The sequence below is a fragment of the Rhopilema esculentum genome, chromosome 20, assembly GCF_057945365.1.
Source record: "Rhopilema esculentum isolate cy_ngs chromosome 20, ASM5794536v1, whole genome shotgun sequence".
NCBI lineage: Eukaryota > Metazoa > Cnidaria > Scyphozoa > Rhizostomeae > Rhizostomatidae > Rhopilema > Rhopilema esculentum.
Window position 1 is genome coordinate 853,353 of NC_142834.1, and position 21,500 is coordinate 874,852.

A 21,500-nucleotide genomic window follows, 5' to 3' on the forward strand; every position below is an offset into this window, starting at 1 on the left:
TTTTTTGACTTATCAATTGCCATGTAAAAGATACCTTCGCATTTTACTTCAATGATTCCATAGGAATGGAACAGTTAGCTAGAAAAGTTATAATGGCTAGTAGTGCAAAAAATGTCGAGAAACTTGTTTTTAGTATAAAGGTCCGATTCTCTACTTTACTTGCTCGTCTGACTTGCTTGCGCTACTTTAGTGGGGACGCTTTTGTAAAGAAATCTGTATTTTCAGCAGCAAACTGTGAACGAAAAACTGTGACTATAAAGTTCTGTCACTAGCATGCATGCTTGCAACAGCAGTTGGTCGCGATTTTTCCCTTAAAAGCACGATAGTCACATTTGTGGGGTTTCAACAAATATATGTATGTACTTGGCTGCTTACAGTTTCTACTCGTTTATTTCCATGAAAGGCACAACTGAAGACGAAAATATGGGTTAGCAGTATTAAAAAAATATCTCGTTAGCGCTTTTAGCACTACATGACAGACTAGTAAACCATAAATTTCATGTGTATGCTTGAGATAATTATTATCAAGATTTTCATGCCATGGAATATTTTTTTGTTGGAATTGAATACGAGAACAAGGATTTAATTGTGTTGTCAAAATTAGTTGAGCAGCAGCTGCTAAAGTTTTATGTGCATTAATATAGATCATCAAAGAAAAATAATATCACCACCCAGCAAGAGTTGTGGGAGGTATCCAGACCATTCAATGTTTGTGTTTTCAAACCACTTCAGAAATATTTTCTATCTAGTAGTAAAATTGCAGCTTTTGTCCTCAAATTGACACAAGACTAATTTACATAACATTTTTTCCCTGGATTTACATTAGGGGGCATTAAGTTAAGGATGAAATGACAAATGACGAGTGTAAAGGCGAGTTCAGTTTTGAGAAAAGAGACATTTTTAATTTACAAGAAATTTTTCATTTCCCAGAAGAGATAGTAACATACAACAGAATTAGAGTTGACACTATGGAAGCTATCTGCATATTATTGAAACGTTTTGCCTATCCATGTATATATATGGACATGATGCCAAGATTTGCTAGGCCAGTACCTGAAATCTGCGTGATTTTTAATACTTTGATGCGAATGTTTTATGAGCAGTGGGGTTTTTATTGAATTCTTTCGAGAGAGAAACACTATCGCCAGTGAATCTTCAAGGATACGCAGATGCAGTGCACGAAAAAAGAAGCACCTTTAAGAAACTGCTGGGGATTCATTGATGGAACTGTCAGACCAATCTCCAGACCTGGCATTAACCAGAGAGTCCTTTATAATGGACATAAAAGAGTCCACGCAATTAAATTCCAATCTGTTGCTACTCCAGACGGTCTTGTTGCTTTTCTGCATGGTCCATTTGAAGGAAGAAGGCACGATTGTGGAATGCTACGAGAATCTGGCCTTTTGCAATTACTCGAGCAGCATTCTGTTTCTCCAAATGGTGATATTATGTGCATTTATGGAGACCCTGCATACCCCCTTAGGCCACATCTTCAAGCCCCATTCAGAAATGGAGATCTGACAGAAGAGCAGCAGCTGTGGAATCAACGGATGAGTGCAGTCAGACTCAGCGTGGAATGGTTGTTTGGGGACATAATAATCTATTTTATTTTTTAGACTTTAAGAAGAACTTGAAAATACAGCTTAGTGCTGTTGGAGAGATGTATTTAGTATGCACCTTGTTAAAGAATGCTAGAAATTGTTTATACGGTAGTACTACGTCAGAATTTGTTCAGCTTGAACCACCAAATAGTGTAAATTATTTTCAGCATCCATGAATCAAATAAAAACAATTGCAATAAAAAAGATACTTCTAACAGAATTTGTACTCTCTTATAATTTCTTTGCTTTTGAGGGTGCTCAAGATTGACATATACACTCACCAGGGGGGGAGCACCAAAGAGTTGATGTGATTTTTGAGGAGAGTAGAGGGGTATCACAAAGTTGACAACAATCTCTGTATTACTATTATTATACTTGTGACTAATTCTTATGAATGTGATTCAAATGCACCTATTAAATAAAAGTTAAAATTTAAAACCCGTTTGCCTATGACAACAATAAAGGAACATTGATTTGCAAGGAGATCAATGTAATAAGAAACTTTGTAGATTCAGTTATCAGTATGTAAAAGTAGATAAACAGATAACTATAGACAACAGTTGGAGCAAGCGAAAATTTTATAATATGATTCTTACATATTACTTTATATGAAAATGCGGGTGAAAATAAAAATTTACATCTAAAATTATTGTGTAGCATTAAAATGCTGCATCAGTGTCATAATTAAACTGTTCTGATGCTGCAACTGTTCGTTAATTTGCGCCAACATCTCATTTTGCCTTTCCAACTGACTTTCGATGGCTGTCAGACGCTTCTCCTCCCTTTCTCGCTGCCAACCCCTCTCTTTCTCCGCATACTCTCTCTTCTTCTCTTTCTTCTCCAATGTACGCTCTTTCAACTCAAACTCCTTTTTTTTCTATTCAGTATCAATTTTTATTTTTTCGTTCAAAAACTCGAATGTGTCGCTTCCAGTTCTCCTTGCCCTTTTCTCCTTTCCCTTTCCATCGTCACTTGATTTTCTCTTTGCTGACTCTCCCATACTCTCCATCGACAGTCTTCGCATCTCCAACCCTTTCTCTGCATCTAAAGCCACCTTATTAGCTTTCTCTTTTGCTGAATTTGCTTGCTCTAAGTTGGCTGTCTCGAAAGTTCAATCAGCTCATCCAAAAGTTTGTCAATATCAGGTGATATACCGCTGGCCCTTTCTTCCTCTCTATTTTTTTGTTTCCTCTTCTCGAAGAGATATTGGAACCGCTCTCTAGTGGACCTCTGGTTTGTTCCAAACACAGGACATTCTATTAAGTTTAATGTATTTGCAATTTTCTTCCATTTATCCTCTCTCTCTGCACTGCCAGCCCTCATCAACCAAATTTCCGAATTTAATACTTCTCGTAGTAAAAGCTCATCATGGGCACTTGTCCACTTAAATTGTTTCCTTAAAAACAATTTTAAAAACAGGTAATAAAATTTTCAGTGTTAACCCTAAAGTTTTCAGGGAATCTTGTTAATTACTCTTGATGTTAATTGTAACTGTTGGTGCAGTTGGCCTATTAAACAATACCCTCAGAAAAAATACACGGTGATTACTGCAGGCAAAGCTAAAATAATTACTTTAGCAAAATAACATTAATCAGGCAAGTTCTTGACTTTCACTACCAAAATCAGTAGCATTTCAGTACAATCTTGTAGCTTCAAACTACGGACATGGATCTTACAACATTCAACAGATTTGCAGGCCTGTTTTCATCATGAAAAAAAACTACAAATTGTTTAAAACAGTAAGGAACTCACAACTTACCCATTAGATTTTTGGTTGGATGATGAGGAAGCCATTTCCAGTTAAAAAACCGCAAAAAATGCAAAGCAATTCAACATACAAACCTATCGTTGTCAGAGAATGATAGATCTGATTTCTATCGTACTAGAACGATGAGTGAAAAAGATAACGGAAGGGGAATCTTCTATGACGATGGTTATTGTTATGGTTATTGTCGCCTGTGCTTAAACTGCCTAACGTGAACAAAGATGTTGGCATGGAATCAGAAGAGAGCAGGAGACCTGCAAACAGCAATACAGGCACACAATGTTACAAGAAGCCTCCATCCCCAAAATCCGCAACTGGATATGCAGTTTTCTGTTGACTGGTGGTTCATTTCTTAATATTCTGCATATTTGACAAAGAGTGGGAGTCCCTTCTCCTTGATGCCTGAGGCAGTACAATATTCGTGGCATGAATCCATTGACATGAAAATTTGCAAAGAAGCAAAGAAGCTTTCATTTTATTTGTACCTGTATTTATACCATTCCATTGTTAAATACAGTCAGCCCCACAACGTGAAAATAGGTGGAGTGCCTGAGAGTTTTTTTGGAAAAAGCATAGCCATTATTATCTAAGCTGTGGTTATAGTTCTGGCACCAGATCTTTTTACATTTTGACTATTTATCCTGCAGACAAGAGCATTCAACTAAATTTTAGTATTTGCACATAAACACGCATACATAGGAATAAAGGCAAATTGCCATGCAAGATTTAATTTGTCCCAAGGCCTCTTATGTGTGTTCCTGTGAAAAATTTTTCTCGCGCTTGCATTACTAATAATAAATAGACAAAATGCTTAAAGATCTGGTACTGGAACATTACCATAACATTAAGAATATTATATATATATTACGTGAACACTTTTAGAAGTATAACTTTTGTGTAGGCAAAGTAAAATTGATCGTGTGGTTGTTTCCTGGGCCTATTTATCCATTGATATAGTCTTGTTGATGCCCTGTTCATAGGAGCAAAATTTTATGTTGACAATCATCAACCAAGGCAGAATATATTTAATTCACCAAAGTCATGTATTCTTCAAAAGCAAAACAATAAGACAAAAAATCCAGTTGATGATATCAACTTCATCCACCATAGGTTAATTTCACCCTGATACGTGGAAACATGAAATTTACATAGCTCTTATCTTTATGAATAAATCGGTAGATTGGGGCTAAGCTGCAATAAAAAAACGGTTTTCTTTGTGTTTTTGATTACTTAATTCCTTTGAAACCTTTTAGGCATACATGCTAATTTTTACATTCAAAAAACATACTCGATTAGGACAATGTAAGAAATTTTGGCAGATAAGACCTGTTGGGCGTGAATGATGTGTCATTTGGCAAATTTTATTTTTAAGTCTAGGGAACAAAGAAATATTGTTATTTATATCCAGGTATAGTAACAAAAGTCAACATGCTCCTTTTCTACGAGAACTTGAAACGATTTTTTCAGATAATGTTTTTTTATCATATATGTACAAACACCATTTTCTTCCAGAATTAAAGGGAATGTCATTGCATAACAAGAACAAACATGCACATTCCATGTGCAAGAACTGCCATAAGAAGAACAAGAAACATACATAGAAAAATCAAAGCAGAATTCTAACAGGAGAGTCAAAATAGAAGAAGTTCAGGGCAAGGCTAGAGGAAGGTTGATTCGCCAAAGTATTCAAAGGATACAAGCCCAGGTAAGCTACCTTAAAGATCTCTAATGTGAGCTCAAAATGATTCTGGTAGCACATTTAGAAAACCGTTTGGAATTCTCTTTGCAAGTTTTTGTTAGCAAAGGCCTTTAGAGAAAAGAGCTTTCTGAATAATGAGAAACAACTCTTTTCTACATTTATTCTGGTTTATATCTTTGGCTTTTGTAACACTGCAAGGTTCTTTTAAGAGAAGCACAAGTATGGAATTTGGCCTTGAAAAGACCCAAATCCCTTTTGTATATACAGTGCTTGTTTCTGCATCCCTAGGTTCTTGTCATGTTGATTTACAGTTAGTTAATACAGAGTGTTAAAAGGTAGAGAGGATTTGCCATGAGAGAAGACCTTGACAAAAAAAGTGACTCTCTGATCTCTTATGCATTTTAAAACTTTGGCTATTGATTTGCTAGATCTTTAGATCAAGTGGGTAAAAAATTATCAGTTTGGAAACATGCTTTTTTTGCTAAATGAACAGGTTAGACTATCATTGACTTCTCTCCTTTGGTCACTGAAATAACTGTAATTTGGCTAATTCTTTTTTGTCTTTACCTGATAAGTGTCGTGAAAGTACTATTGAATTTGAAGAAATTTGAGGCCATTAAAAATACAACAACAGGGTTTTGTATATTTTTTATATATTCATGTCCTAAAATTCAGTAACTTTACCATTCCTCTTCAGATGGACTTTCTAGACTAATTTGGAGGCACTGGATTGCCCTTATCCAAAACACTTATGATGGTCTCGTTTTCCCAGGTTCCAAGAAAGGAAAACAATTTCTTTTGGAAAACAAAGATGTTGGTCACAAATGTTCTTCTTTTATTAGTTTGTTTCCTTTCTTTCCTGTCAATTTATGCAAAGTAGCTTCTTTGCAATGCTTATATGCAAAAGGAGAACACTTGTATTCATTTACTGTAAGGATGTAAGGTGGATTCATTCAGGCTGGCCACAAGACTTTAAGCAGAGGAGCAGTAATCAACCTAGTAATTTCCAGATGATCTATTTGAAAGTAAATAAGAATATTATATCAACAAAGGATAATAGATTTCAAGGAGAGCAATTTGCTTTTGGAACAATTTAGGAGATCAATCTGTAGCGCTCCTCCAGCATTTGAGGAGAGCCTGGAGGTGAGCAACAGCTATGGCTCTCCTCAAATGGCGAGGCCTGTTTATTAGCTACATTGTAAGCTATTCATTGTTAAGCAGATAGGAATATTTTTTGTAAGAACTTGCTGAAACAGTAATTCTTTTTGTTGACAAAGGGTTTCTTATTTTGAATTATACATTAAACTGTAATTGCTTAACCTTTAGAGGACTGGGTTTTTTTTGCATACAATATACTTGCATCAGAAAAGTCTTTCTTGGAAGAATAATGGTGCATTATGACCCAGTAAAGTATATATTTTTGAATTGCCAGTTTGTGAAGTATTCCAGAAAAAAATTATTTAACCTAATTAATGATCACGTGATCTCATTAATAATTCAAAATGGCTGACGAAAAAATTTTTTCCCCATCATTTCAATAATTTAGGAGCCAAAAGAGGACATTGTTCTGGTCACTACCAAAGCAAATTGCATTTACTATAAAGTTCTATCATCAGAAAGTCAGGAATCCAAATTATATTCAATTGTTTTATTATTTCAGTAAATTATTGCAACTAAAGAATCATCTGGCTCTGAACCGCTTGACTCGTGTTCTTATTTTGATACCAGTTGCTATCACAAGAAAATTACCTATCCCTGAAGTAACTTACAGGAAATAAAAAAGGAAACCTTTCAAGAGAAATAATGTTACTTATAGCCAAAAGATATTGCTATGACCAAACTTTCAAGAATTCTAGATATTAGGTAAAATAGCAAAACAATAGTTCATTCAAAAAAAGTTAGTATGCAAAAAAAAGTTTATGAATTGAGATGTTCAGTAATCAAATGATTTGAAAGAGTTCCAGTAAATTAGACTCTAGTATGCCATAATTTAAAACAGTTCCTATCTTTATTCAAGCAAAGATGTACATTGCACATCTCACAGGATATGTATGTTACATGAACCCCTGCAGCACGTCGATCAATTTTGCCAATCTTTCCACCTCTGCTTGACTTCACAGTTTCTTTGCATAATTGGCAGTCTTTTCTGTCTGTGTTGTACACAGGCAGATGTACTCCTACATTCTGAAATCTGAGCTCATTTTCATGTGCTACAGATGGACGACCTACAGTGCGCTTTCTTGCACGGTATTGCCCTATCAGCAACTCTATCAGCTCCTCACGAAAGTTTTGACGCTTGGGAGTTTTCTTGCCAACTTCATGAGGGATGAAGCATGATCCCAAGATGAATGCATTATGTATGCACAGCTCAAGAATATGGAAAAGCACCCTCCTGTACCATTTTCTTGACCTTCTTCCAATGTTGTAAAATTTGATCATGTGATCGCAAAAATCGACACCACCCATTTTCTTGTTATATGGCTGCACAATAGGTGGGCAAGGTATTTCAACTGCTCCCGTGTGTCCTTTTTTACCACGGCGCTTCACAACTTTTTCTTTATCCTGGATATCATCTTTGTATTCTGGCTCATGTATTGTAGACAAAAAATGTACCCCTTTGTTGTCAAGCCATGATGTGGCCAAAATACTTCCATTCATTCTCCAATCTGAATATCCACGATCTTTTCCTCTTTTACTTGCAATCACTATTTCCTTCGGAAATCCGCTTCTGTCCACTCTGGCTGTTCCACTTGCATAAATTCCCTTTTCCTCTAAGGATTTGAGCAACCAAGCCTTGGTGTAATAATTGTCCAAGTACAAATGATGATTTACATCTTGGTAGCCTTCAGTGAGCTTCAAAACTACTTTCTCTGCTAGGCCTTTTGAAATTGTTTGGTTAGCATCTTTCCCTGTATAGATGACAATCTCACTAACATACCCAGTGTCAGATTCACATAACACAAAGGCTTTGATGCCAAATCGTGCCCTTTTACTAGGAATGAATTGACGAAAGTAAATTCTTCCTTTGTATGGGATGAGGCTTTCATCAATGCATATGTCTCTGGATGGTTTATATACATTTCTAAACCTGTCAGAGATCAAATTTAGAAAGGACCTGATTTTGAATAGAGGATCATGACCATCTTGTCCTCTTGGTATTTGCTGATTATCATTACAAACATGCAAATATCTATACAGCTGCAAAAACCTGTCTCTTGGCATTACCTCTCCAAAAGAACTGACATGTATAAGCCAATTGATCTTTCTCCAATAGTCCTTTATTTTAGGCAATTTCAACAAGCCCATAGCTAGTAACAACCCAAAGAATGCCTTCATCTCTGCTACATTTATGTTCTTCCAAGAAGACACATTTTTGCCAATAGCATTTGCATTTGTCATGTCAACAAGTAATTGCCATACCTCATCAGTGAAATACTGCTCAAAAAAAACTTTAGATGATAATTTTTCTGGGAGGCTTGTCCTTCTCATTTGTGGGCCTTGTTTTCCAACAAACAGTGGAATTGCCCTTTCAGAGCATGTTTTGTTCCAGTTTTTATCATTAGCCCACTTCGAGTGCTGAGACTCTTCCTTTCTTGATTTCTTGGATGCCTTGCTAGCAAGATTTTGGCTTTGAGCATGAATATGTTTTTTCGGTCGGCCACGTGTCACATTGCTTACTGCAAATCTTGAAACGGCTTTTCCTTTTCCAATTTTCCTTGTCTCTTTCCCTGGTTTGAAAACATTTGTTTCTCTTTCCAATGAAATTTCATCAGGACTTTCAGATTCTAAACTTTCTGACTTTTCATCTACCTCTTTCTCCAAACACAATGACGATGGCCTAGGCGTTACAACTGACCCAACTGCAACCTCACTTTCTGATAAATCCATGGACTCACAAGATTCAGATTCTGATAAAATCTCACAATTAGAGTCTTCCTCATCGTTTTCTGATATTTCGCTGGCATCACAGCTACTTATATCATCCAAAACAAGCAATGCTTCTGCTGCGTCAAACTTTCGTTTTGAATGCGACGCCATGTTGAATTGAAAAATCAGGTGAGATTTTCATCTCGCGATATTTGGTCTTGTTTCCATGTCAACAGCATAAACATGAACAGATATACCACAGGTAGTTCAGAGAAATGTTTAAGCATCTGCACAGCCTATAGTGAGGAATTTTTATCAGGTTTATATGACATCATTTCAAGTGACGTCATGTTGTCACAGATCTGTGACTACCGTCCCCTAAAGGTTAATACCAACAGAACTATACCTTATTAACATTCATCCATCGTTTAATCTGCAACTGCCTATTGTGATATAGATTAAATTATTCTTTCTTACCGAACAGAGCATCACCTCACTTCATTTACATAAATGATTTGGAAACTCTAATTGAAAATCAAACTTATTACTGTGCAGTTTAGTAGACATTGCTGAATGTTGAGTATTCTCACCACATTTTCATCATAAGACAGTCTAAAGTTTTGAAATGAAAAGTATAGCTCTTCATTCAAAAAAAAATTTATTTTGCGTCTATGCTAGTCATGCCACATACACCTGATTATAGTTAAGACCAGACATCTGTGCTTGAAAGCAATGTTTATGTTAAAGACGGTCAGAGGCTGGTCCTACGCAAAGAAGACTTCGAAATCAATGAAGCAATGAGGTTTTTATCGTTTAACGATTGCAACAGCATGAATGATCGAGGCTTTGCATGAGGACCTGAAAGAACTGTAATAAAGTGGAGAACTTACTACCTCTTCAAGGAAGAAAGATTGGTCGTCTTACTTTTCTATAATACTTTTTGGTTTCTTTTTTACTAATTAAAGAAAGTACATCAAAATTTATGTTTTTTTTCATACTTTGTTTTCTTAGCAGTCACAGGTTTCCTTAAAGTGAAAGAAACTTTAGAGCCAATAGACAGAAAAGGGATATATCAGAAGACAGTCCAAACATGATTTTTCGAAATACAGCAAAATTGAGAAAATGACCAGACCCCTGCTTAAAAAAGGTATACGAAAAGACCAACAATTTTTCCACCAGACCGATCGAAATTTAGCAGTAGTTTGAGTTTACAGTAAATTGATGTGATCACAATTGTGATGTCACAGATGGTGATTTTTTTTGCACGACCTACACATTTTCAATTGTCCATGAAATCCACAAGAATATTGAGCAGTTTGCTGAGAAAGATACTCACTTAGAAAATACTCACTTGCACTTAGAAAATACTCAATTTTCAGAAAATCAAATAAAATTTGGGTCGATTTTTTCATTGCAGTAGCCCTTTAACAGACGCCTATTTCTCCCTGCCTATAGTCGAAGAATACAAAAAATTACTCTGCTTTGAATGGAAAAACAATCAATACTCTTACCAGTGCTTGTGTTTTGGGTTGTCCCTTTTTATTTCACAAAAAGAATGGATTCCAGGAAAATCATTCAGTTGAACATACGCTTATTAGTATGACTGAAGTCGTGAGGTCAACTCTTGACAATAAAAAATATGGCTGTGGTATATTTCTTGATTTACAAAAGCCTTCGATACTGTTAATCACAATATTTTGCTCTCTAAACTTAAATGTTATGGTATCAGAGGAAATGCCCTTAGATGGTTTGATTCATATCTATCAGATAGAACCCAATATATTTAAAATAATGGAACCAACTCTGATCGTATGAATGTTACTTGTGGTGTAACTCAGGGATCTGTACTTGGACCTCTTCTCTTTCTAATTTTCATTAATGACTTGCCTAATGTCTCGAGAAAATTGAAATTTTATCTCTTTGCCGATGACACCAACATTTACTATGATACAGAAACTCTTGATAAACTTATTAAAACAGTTAATATTGAGCTTAAATTCGTAAAAAGATGGCTTGATGCCAATAAGCTATCATTGAACATAGACAAAACTAATTATGTTATCTTCCATTCTACCTCATCGTCAATACCTCCAGACATTGTAATTGAAATAGGAAAAAAACACATCACCAGAGTCAAATATGTTAAGTTTCTAGGTCTTCTGCTTGATGAAAACCTAAGCTGGAAGTATCATCTTGGTGAACTTTCCAAAAACCTGGCAAGAACGTGTGGCAATCTCTCCAGAATTCAAAATCTTCTTCCATCTGAATCACTGATATGTATCTACAATGCTTTACGCTGGGTATGTTGCAACAATGGCTGATAAAAAGATCATGTGTCTTATTTGCAGCAACGCAATGGGAAGCACAAAGCATGTGAGTTTAACAGCAAGCTTTCTGAATCTCAAAGATAGGGGAAAGCCAACATCAAGCGTTATTGTGGTTTGCAATGAGAGGGAAAGATGCTTTCAACGAATGCTAGCAACCACATGTGGAAGGTAAAAGGCTTTCCAGATGCAGTCGCTTCGAGTGTTTTGGCAGGTATCAATCTACCTAGAGTATTCAGAGAACTTGGAGGCCATATTAGTCCAGAGGGTCAAGGAGAAGCATTACTACCCGACGAGGGATTCTACCAGACCAACTTTATCTAGACCAGATGCTGTGAATGATGTAAGAGGGAAGCTTTCTCGAAGAATATTTGCAAGAGACAAGAAAACTGTAGACCCATCTGCACGCCTCCAGGCAGTCTAAGGTTTAGGAAGCACATCTGCTCAAACTTCATTGCAAGCCTTTGGAGACCAGATGGAAGGGCCATAGCCAAAAATAAAAAAAGGACTATTGCATCAGTTGGATGTCAAGAATGTCTAGATCAGCCATTCTTAAACTATGACCTGCAGCAAAATTTCATCCGGCCCGCTGAATGCTTTTTACCTGGAAAACATTTTTGCCAACATTTTCAAAATTTTAAACTCAATTTATCTTTGGTTTTCTTTTCTCCCTTCTGATATTTTTTCTCTGTAGTAAACTTCAAATGCGTTTCATTGGACAGTTATTAGTCCATAGCGTTTCCTTTTTCTAATCAACAGATAAAACTATGGAGCCTAGTTATGAAAACGCTGTGCAGTCTCTCGATGTGACTTCAGGTGCTTCAAACCAACCCAACAAGAGACTAACAAAGATTAACGTCCTAGCCTAAAAATAGCATAGAACGATCTTCTTAGCCTGGTACAAGAAACATTAAGTTACAAATCTTTGTGAAAACTATTTTTTGGGTTCATGGGAAGGTAGCTAAGATAGGCAGGCACGATATAAAAGGCCTGTCTATCTCATCACTAACTTAGCCTGGTAAAAATGAGATCTGAGTTTCATTTTTGAGCAGCCTACACAATGTATGTAAAAGTTGTTAACCAACTGGCCCCTGAAGAAAATCTATAGGTTATTCTGGCCCAGCAACTAAAATCTATTTATTTATTTATCTTATCTATTTATAGAACAATCAGTGGCTTTATCCCAGGTTTTGGACATAGTCCCCTGTATATCGGAAAAGCATCATTTTCCGCCAAATCAACATTGACTTTTGAATTCAACACCAAAAACTGGTTTAGAAAAAGTTCATGTACAAGGTATAGCATAGTGAAATGTAGTATACTACCTGCAGTATAATACCTGGTAGAATATAACATCTTATGACGGCCTGTTGAAAAAGGATTAATAAAATCTTTCAGAACTTAAAGATTGCCCAAAAGAAGAAAAAAATAAAAAGGCACAAGAACTTTACAAGATGCTAAAAGAGAAGGATAAGAAAAAAACTGGAGACGGAGGCAGAACATGTCAACTTGACAAACATGAAAGACATGTCTTTAGATGACATAGAAAAGTCAGTGAACAGCTCAAAGAAGAGGATTCTAAAAGAAGTTTATTTTTCGTATATCAGTTGATAAATTCAATTCTTTGTTTTCTCAATATCAGCTTATACTTTCAATATTTAAAATTATATAAATGTTGGTGTATACAAAAGCCCAGACATACAGAGCCCAGAGTATACAAAAACTCAAGAATGCTAATAATTACTCTCATGTTTGAAATTAACACCTAAACCTCTCTCTCGGGCTTATTGTTTTTCTGAAAAAATACACCATGGCATCCTTATTGCCACAATGATATTTTTAATCCTTGTATACTTAAAACATGAACATGTTTATAAAGAGCTGGAAATTTTATTCAAAGAGAGTATGGGAAAGCTAAAAACCTTTCAAAAGTGGCTTTTACTGGAATTGCGGTCTTCACCTGGAATTCACCTGCACTGTTTTTCTCACTTGCCTACTTACTGCTCTGTTTCAGGGTCTATATAATTAATGTATATGTGTTTATCAAAGAGATAGACAGTTGTTTATCTAAAGTATTCCACATACCTTTCTGTCATATATCTTTCAAAGCCTATCAATTCCGGGCTTGAGTATACATGGAACGTTTTTTTAGTACATTTGGTGTACTGAATTTTGATGGGGATTATGTTGAGAAAAAAGCCAAATTAGATTTATCTGAAAGATAAGTTTAGGTTTCATACACCAATAACTAAAATTATTTATCCTCGTAGATGCAGTGTATGGAACAATTTGGATGCACTGGCTTCTCATTAGTGATGAAACCAAATGGAAAGATTTTGTCAGCTTAAACAGCAAATGGAGAAGAATTTATTGTCAAAGAGCGTCAGCTTAGTAGGAGATTTTCATAATATGGTAGTATGTATATTATCATACCCCTAAAGGCCATCAAGCGCTCGACTCATAAAATTATCTAACTATTTCCTGACTATCGGCCCAAAAATGCATGGAAACTTTGAATTGAACACAAATCATGAAAACAATCATGTATTAGTATATTTTCACCAATTCGTTACTGTTTTCATCAATGATCACTTCCTACAGATTTTTTCCCATACCCCTTAAGGCCAACAAGCGCTCCACTCTTAAAATTATCTAACTATTTCCTGACTATCGGCCCAAATATGCATGGAAACTTTGAATTTAATGAGACTGATGCTCCATTAATTCTCACCTTAATTTGGTATCTAATTATATGATGATATTTCACTTGCAATTATTCAGAATATATACAAAAAGAAGGAATAGAATGATTGATATAAGAAGATTTGATATTTTCTAAAATCATGATGAAAGTATCTGTGTACCATCAGAAGTCAAACGGAAGGCTGTAGAACTTACCAGTTTTACAATATGTTATTTTAGTACTGTTTGGTACCATAGCTGCAATATGCATGTCCTGCTTGAACAACTCTACGGCCATGTCCTGCATAACATCGAGTTTTACAGCCTTCCGTTTGACTTCTGATGGAATGTCTCCACTGTCAAAGCTTGAAAGGTCTCGGTATAAGGCACTTTGGATATCCAATGGATCTTTGTAATCAATTTTACGTGTTGTATCTGGCACAAGGTTCATCTTCACTGCAGGTCTAGAGTTAAATATGCGTATGGTTTGCTTGATATTGCTAACTTAAATGTCTATACTTTTGAAAGCATTTTTGCAATTTTTAGACCAGCTACAATACGAAAAGGAAAAACAATATTAATAAAAAAGCAAAATAGGAAAATTGAATTCAAAGGGGATTCAAAGTACAGAAATAACAGTTCATTGTTGTAATGCCGGTTCCATCAGGTCATACAGATTCTTCTGGCAAAACAATTTTAACCATAGCTTTGGCTTGAAACGTTTCTTTCCTATCAGGTGATGATGCATTATAACATTTCTATTCTAAGTAAACGTACTTGCATATTTCTTCTTCAAGGACAGGAGGAACCATCGATCGAAGTACATGACCCGCAGCTTCTCTAATGCCTCTTGCTGTTCTTCACTTTCAATTAACAACCATGATATTTTATGTTTTCCTGGTCAATTGTCCATCAATGGTGAACATTGTTATTTTCTTCAAACCTTTTCAACTGTCCTTCTACTCTGAAATTCCGAACAAATAACAGATAATGTCAGTTAACTTACAAGTGTTATTGAGCAAAAAAGGTAATACAAATATAAGAAAACACGGTCCTTCCAAAAGATGAATCATTAAGTGGATCTGTGAATCTCTTTAGCACCTGAGCATATTTAGCATTTTCTAAGAGTACGCAAGATATGCACCACTAGTATTGTTGCATCCTGTGGATGCTTGAGTCAAGCTGAATATCTCCAAATCTGACACCACCAGAAAAAACCTTTCTAATAACTTAGGGTTTCTTGGATGATTTTCAAAAATAACCCAAAAAATTCAACATTGGCAAAATGTGCGGAAATATTGATATACGTGTTCAGAAAAAATCTGGGTTCAAGTAAATAATATTTTTTTTGCCTATTTTTTACTTGTTCATTCTAACTATCAAGGGGTCACTGATTCCAGGTTCCTGTGCCCTGTTGGGTTATTCTGTTCCAGTTTGCATTAGATTTATCCAATGGTTTGAATGGACATTAATATAGATGGTATCACAACACAGCAGCCTAAGTGTGATCTCATTCATTTAATTTTGAATATTTTGTTCTCTGCAGAAATTTACAAAAATTAATCTTCTCTGATTAAATGCTATAAAGAGATTGGATATCACAGGTGTTGAGAAACCTTAGCAACCTCTAAAAGTGATCAATTTATGCCAAACTGAACAAAATGAACCGGTCTTTGCATCAAGCTTTTACACTAAGAAAAAGGATAGCAAAAACATTTTTTTATTATATCATCAAAAAGGAAGTAATAAGTTAGTCTGAAGATCCTTTTTTCCCTTCATATAGGAATTTTTTGCATGATATTCTAGTAAATTTAATTCTTGAAGGAAACTTGATAAAGAAAGAAGAAAAAGCAGTGCTACTTCCAAGAAGCTTTAGCAGACCTTGATGAATATCCAGGTGTTTCCAGGAATAAGACTCAATTATTTCTTTTTATGAACAAAAGAAGGATTGTTCTACTGGAAAATAAATAACAAAGCCCCGTAAATCATACCAGAAGAAGAAAACAGGAAAAAGTCATGGTGTGAAGGTTTTTTTCTTGAGTGACAAGAGTGGAGGAAATAGTTTTCTCTTCAAGGGGGTTTGTGAAGGGTTTTTTGATACAATATAACTAGTAAACTTAAGATATGCTTCTCCGCCACAATGACGTTTCTTATTATCTGGAACAGATTGGTAATTTACTGAATGGAATAATTTCCAATTGGGAGAAGCAAGTGTATGTTCACAAATCACCACTGCCGCCAACACAGGAGGGAATGATTTTGATTCTGAGCAATTAGATGTTGAAGATGGTAAGATCATACAATTTTAGCAATTTTGCCTGCTTCTTATTTACCTTTTCTCTGTTATTTCTATCATGTGCCTCCCAAGGAATGTTTTACCTATAAAATGAACTTACAGGTTGCAGTTTCCACGGGGGCTACTGAAACTGAAAACACTCATCAGGATGAGTTTTTGCAAACTCTTGATGAGATTGAAGGACATTTTCTGGTGAAAAAAGAATATACAGCATGGGAGAAAAGAAAACAGAGCATGGAAGAGAACTGGGCAAAATCAAGGGCATATTTATTCGATTGTCTGATTGAAAAGGAAAGTATCCCAGGAAATGATAAAGATTGTGAGAGATGCACTGAGAACATTGCTGTATTGTATTGTACCACCTGCCAGAAAGTGTTATGCAGTGAATGTGACAACTTAATCCATTGTGACCTCTCTTTCCATGATCGTCAAATTTTGATCAATGGATTCTTTGAGGGCATACCCAACAATCAGACACTTTTAGATGGCATTCTGGTTTCTGTTGGTATGAGATGCTACATACATATTTGCTTCCATCTCTCTGTTATGCAAATGCACTATACTTCTTTGAGATGAAATACAAGTTTCAACAGTTAATTGATAAAAGACTAGATGAATCAGAGTAAAGCTGGGCAAAGCATTTTATGCAGTTTATCTGCATTTTAGTAAAACAATTAGAATTGTTTCCATGAGTTTCCTGTCAACAGCTTTTATATAAGAACAAATTCAATTTATTCCCTTTTTATTGATAAGGTCTTTGTTTTATATTGCAATTTATGTAGCTTTGAAACTATAAACTGCTTAGATGAAAGACCTTTCTTTTATAGCAAGACCTGTTCCAATTAAAATGGCCTGCTTCCTGTCCAAGTTGCCAAAATGGAACCAGCATGACTCGCCAATATGTTTATGCTGTTGGTTCAACGGTTATTTATGCACAGTGCATATATAATGGGAAGGCCAAGAAAGTCAATACCAAAAAATTATCTTTTGTGAGAAAAGGAAGTGTGGTCCTGGTCATTCCATCACCGGAGGATTCAAAAGATAAATTTTATCTATTTGTTTGTGGTAAAAGGGACAAAACAAACAACATTATAAAGGGAAAGTGGCTTGTAAAAAGTGGCGACAGGGACTTTGTCAAATCGCGTGACGAGGCATCTGTGCTTGGAAGCAATGTTTATGTTAAAGACGGTCAGAGGCTGGTCCTGCGCGAAGAAGACTTCGAAATCAACGAAGCAGGTTTTTATCGTTTAATGATTGCAACAGCACGAATGATTGAGGCTTTGCATGAGGACCTGAAAGAACTGCAATAAACGTGGAGAACTTACTACCTCTTCAAGGAAGGAAGATTGGTCGTCTTACTTTTCTTGAATGCTTTTTGGTTTCTTTTTTACTTAATAGCAAGTAACCATACTTTATATATATATATATATAATATATATACTCAATCTGCAGACAGTTCTGCTTCGCTCTTTGTGGGCTCATCAGTGCAGCACAGAGCTTGTCTGAGACACAACCCGAGCTATGACTTGATTTATTACCTGATTGGTCTAGATGGAAAAAACTACCAATACATTGACAAACAGCCAATACAGGAAAATATTGTCTGATCTTTTAAAAAAAAGATTTGCTCTTAACCGAAAACCAGTAATAATAAAAAATAACAATGACAACCAACATATTGGATGTTTTGTACAGAAATTATTTTGTTTGAATAGTCAGCAGATGATCTATAAATTTTCAAAATTGAAAATATTTGGAAAACTTCACTGCATCCTTCAGCAATCAAAACCAGAGTATAAATTGCTTAGCCTGGTCTTATCTTTACCCTTTTTTTCTATTTCACCATTTGAATAGTGGTGCTATCATCAAAAACTTTTGGTTTCTTACGTGACCGAGAAGCCATGCCAGATCCATGAGATCGAATAGGTCAACATTGGCTAGGCCTTCTGGTCATCAACCTCTTCAGCAGTGTAATGCGCATCAAAAAAAATGCTAACACCTGGTTTCAAATAATTTGTAATGACAAACCAGGTGTTACCAATGATTAATCTGAACTTGGGAACATGATCTTCAAAAGGTGTACATTCCACAAGGTCTGGGTCCATGATTAATCAAATGATTGGTGTGGATTAGTGATAAGAGGAGGTACGGGTGGAAGTGATAGTGAGGGCAATGACGGCGAACAAACCTCTCAAAAACGAACATTGCCAAGAGTTTTCCACAGGTGAGTTACGCCCTATCAAATTGTTTTTATGAGTTTTATATCTGCCAAGGTGGTGTTCTATCTAAGATGATGTTAAATCTCAAATTTAAGGCTTTTCTACAATAGTTTCGTCTTCTGGCCGGCAAACTTTCCAAAAAAACATGCACTTCACCCACCACTGTGGTACTGGTATATATGAACATCAAAGGCACGATTCGATTTTCATTTCTGTGGTGATGTGGAGGGGGCTCCAGCCCCTTTTTTTAACTCAGGGACAATTTGATATAAGCTTTGCTTAGGGAATTCTTTACTTGGCAAAGTAAGCCTTGATTATGTTATTTATTTCCTCGAATGAACAGTTTCTATCAGCCTTATGGAGTCATTCAATGCTTTAATGATTTCATATATGCAATAAAAAATCTTTCACATAAATGTATGTATATTGGAACTGGCTTTTAGAAGTTCCCTACAGCACTGCCCCTCCCTAATTTTTTTTGGATGGTGTCCCTGAATGAAAGGGACAGTTAATTTTTGTTGACTGGGTTCCAAGTGGCAGTTCACAGGTCTGTTCTGATCATTTAACGGAAGACATGATGGGCAGAACAGGCCAAATTGTCAGATTAAAAGAAGGAGCAGCTACAACAAGATCCAAGACGTTTTCTGCCCATCTTAAAAGGTAAATGATCTGATCAATCACATTAACAAATTCAAATATATTTTGAAACAGATAAAGTTTTAAAACAAAAACAAAGGTATAAAAAACCTTTCTGTATGAAAAAACATCCTCAAAAAATTCCCTTTGCCTTACATTTTAATGCTCTTATATTCCTAATTTGTTGTGCTTCTCTTCTCTATTTTTTATAAAAGCAAGGTCCTTTAATGCTAAAATCTTCCAGAACTTGTTTGTCTTCTAGTACTACAAGTTTATTTGCTCTCTATATTAATATAAGAGCTGAACAGGAGTTTTGTGTAATGATAAAGCTGTATAATGGGGATACAAACTAATTTTCTTTAAGAGACCTTTTGCTATCAAGCAAATTGTGTAGGTTGTAGTAATTGTTTTAAAAATTTGCAATCATGATTTTGCTTATAAAATGCTAGCATAAATTTTCTGTCGGTATCGATAGGAAAGTGCTTACAGATGTATATCTAAAAATATTGACTTTTATTGTTTCTTCCAATAATTTTATAGGAAGCAAAAAACGTAAGCAACCTAAAGACAGACAGCCAGTCCTGTCAGCAAGCAACACCACCAGCACACCTGTACCTCCTCTTATCTGTTGATCATATCGAGGTTAATCAGTCAATAAATCCCATATAAATCAGAAAGTCCATGTACTCAGGGGACTGAAAAAATGGTTCTTTATAATAGACTCCCCTAAGTCTGATTAATCCTCAATACAAGCAACTTCCAAATTCTGACTTCAGTTTTGCAGGTCAGTAAAGCAGCAATGGCGGTGCCTACGAAATTCACTGTGGAGCAGTTAGACCTAATGGAAAAAGCCTTTATATATGGATTGTGCTCAACTAATATGACGTTGCATGCTGGAAGATGTGAGTGCCTTTCGTTTGAAACGAAAATAGAGATTCCAAAGCTCAAGATTTGGATCAACAACCGTAAGAGGAAAAGTGGTTTTGTCTCGTCTTCTGACCCTTCACTTTCGACCTCACCAGGATCAACTGTGGCGAGGTACGAAGGTAGTGGCAAAAGTTTAAAGAGAGCGCCTTGCAACAGGAGGATCAGTGCCTGGAACATTTTTCTGAGCAGAACGTTCAAAGGAGGTAAGTCAGTTAGCCTTTTATATAAACCTACGAGAAGATGTCCTTGCTCTCTACCAGCACATAGTTAGTTGTGCACTGAACTAAGTTAATTTAAAGATGTGATGATGAGCTATGTCAGTGCCTGCAATGCTGTCATGTAAATAACTATGGTGTAGAGTTCTATCACGTAAATAACTAGGTGACAACTGATCTACCCCTGTAGAAAAGCTGGTATTCACAAAGCATTTTTTTAAACAAATGCGAGTGAGATAGTGAAAGCATACAAACTAAAATATGGTATATCAGTATCAATTTATACTTGATAAAAAAGAAAATCATATTATTCTGTTATGACATGCATATTCAAACTATTATCATATTCAAACTGCTGTTCAAAAATCAATTTTTTCATGAGACTAATTTAGTGAATTTTGGCCAACTAAATTCTGATACCTAAAATCCTTCCTGAAAGTCCATTTCCTCCCAAATTTGGAATAACAGTAATCTTTTTGCTAACTTCTGGCAGTCCCTCTTCAAATTTTCTGTTTTACTGCCTCACTATAGGATTTTTATCAATTGTGATGTATTGTATATATGAGGAGATCTCTTCCAGGCTGTTTCCCTCTGTTCAACAATTCAGTTATAGAAAGGCACTCAAAGTTTCTAGCTAAAGCCTAAATTCACTAGCATATGTGTTTTTTAGATGATAATCCTCCTTCCATTGCACCATGTGTCAAGAGTATGCTTTTCAAATTTAGCAAAATTCCTTCAACCCTCTTTAAGTCGTAGTCCAACTTCATGTTTAGTATACAACATCCAGTTATATTACTGAGCAACAGCAAGTGTAAGTCCTCGAAAAAGCCCCGATTGGCTTATTATGCAAAAAGGAATTTTGAGTTGGCGGCTTATTGAAAAGAGGAGTGGTGGTATGGGGGCTTATTTAGCAGCAGCTTAGTCAGTATGCTCAAAAATGCAAATTTATTTTGATAAACCTATTGCTGTCGAGGTGGGGGCTTATTAGAGGGTGGGGGCTTGTTTCACAAAAGTATCTTCAGGTGTGGACTTATTCAAGGCTAAACTATTACAGCACCCTCGTTCTCTCGAACAGTGAGCCTTAGGAAAATGGCAGTTTTTGTTAGTACAGATGCAAAGTCGAATGTGGAACTCGCAAAGTTCAATAATGGGGAAAGGAGGGCATAATTGGTTTCAAAACCAGAGAAATAAGCGACCGCCACTGAGTCATGAGGAGCTTGAATGAGCCCCTTGATCAGTTAAAGGGGTCAATTCTCTGCTCTCCTGTTG

General features: G+C 35.8%; 1 protein-coding gene, 1 long non-coding RNA gene and 1 pseudogene across 2 annotated transcripts; 2 read left to right on the plus strand and 1 right to left on the minus strand.

Moving 5' to 3' along the window:
* The first annotated feature begins 848 nt into the window (after window positions 1-848).
* Window positions 849-5,985, plus strand: LOC135687392 (uncharacterized; annotated as a pseudogene).
* Window positions 5,986-13,363: 7,378 nt separating this feature from the next.
* On the minus strand, window positions 13,364-14,389 carry LOC148957762 (uncharacterized). The gene is made up of 2 exons (XR_016145091.1): window positions 14,155-14,389; window positions 13,364-13,470 (listed from the first exon to the last, which is right to left on the minus strand). It is a non-coding gene; the product is annotated as an uncharacterized LOC148957762 (long non-coding RNA).
* Window positions 14,215-21,003, plus strand: LOC135687675 (uncharacterized). The gene is made up of 2 exons (XM_089114511.1): window positions 14,215-16,227; window positions 17,062-21,003. Exons 1-2 carry the CDS (start codon window positions 16,216-16,218, stop codon window positions 17,542-17,544), a joined length of 495 nt encoding a protein of 164 aa, XP_088970637.1. The 5' UTR covers window positions 14,215-16,215; the 3' UTR covers window positions 17,545-21,003.
* Window positions 21,004-21,500: the final 497 nt, after the last annotated feature.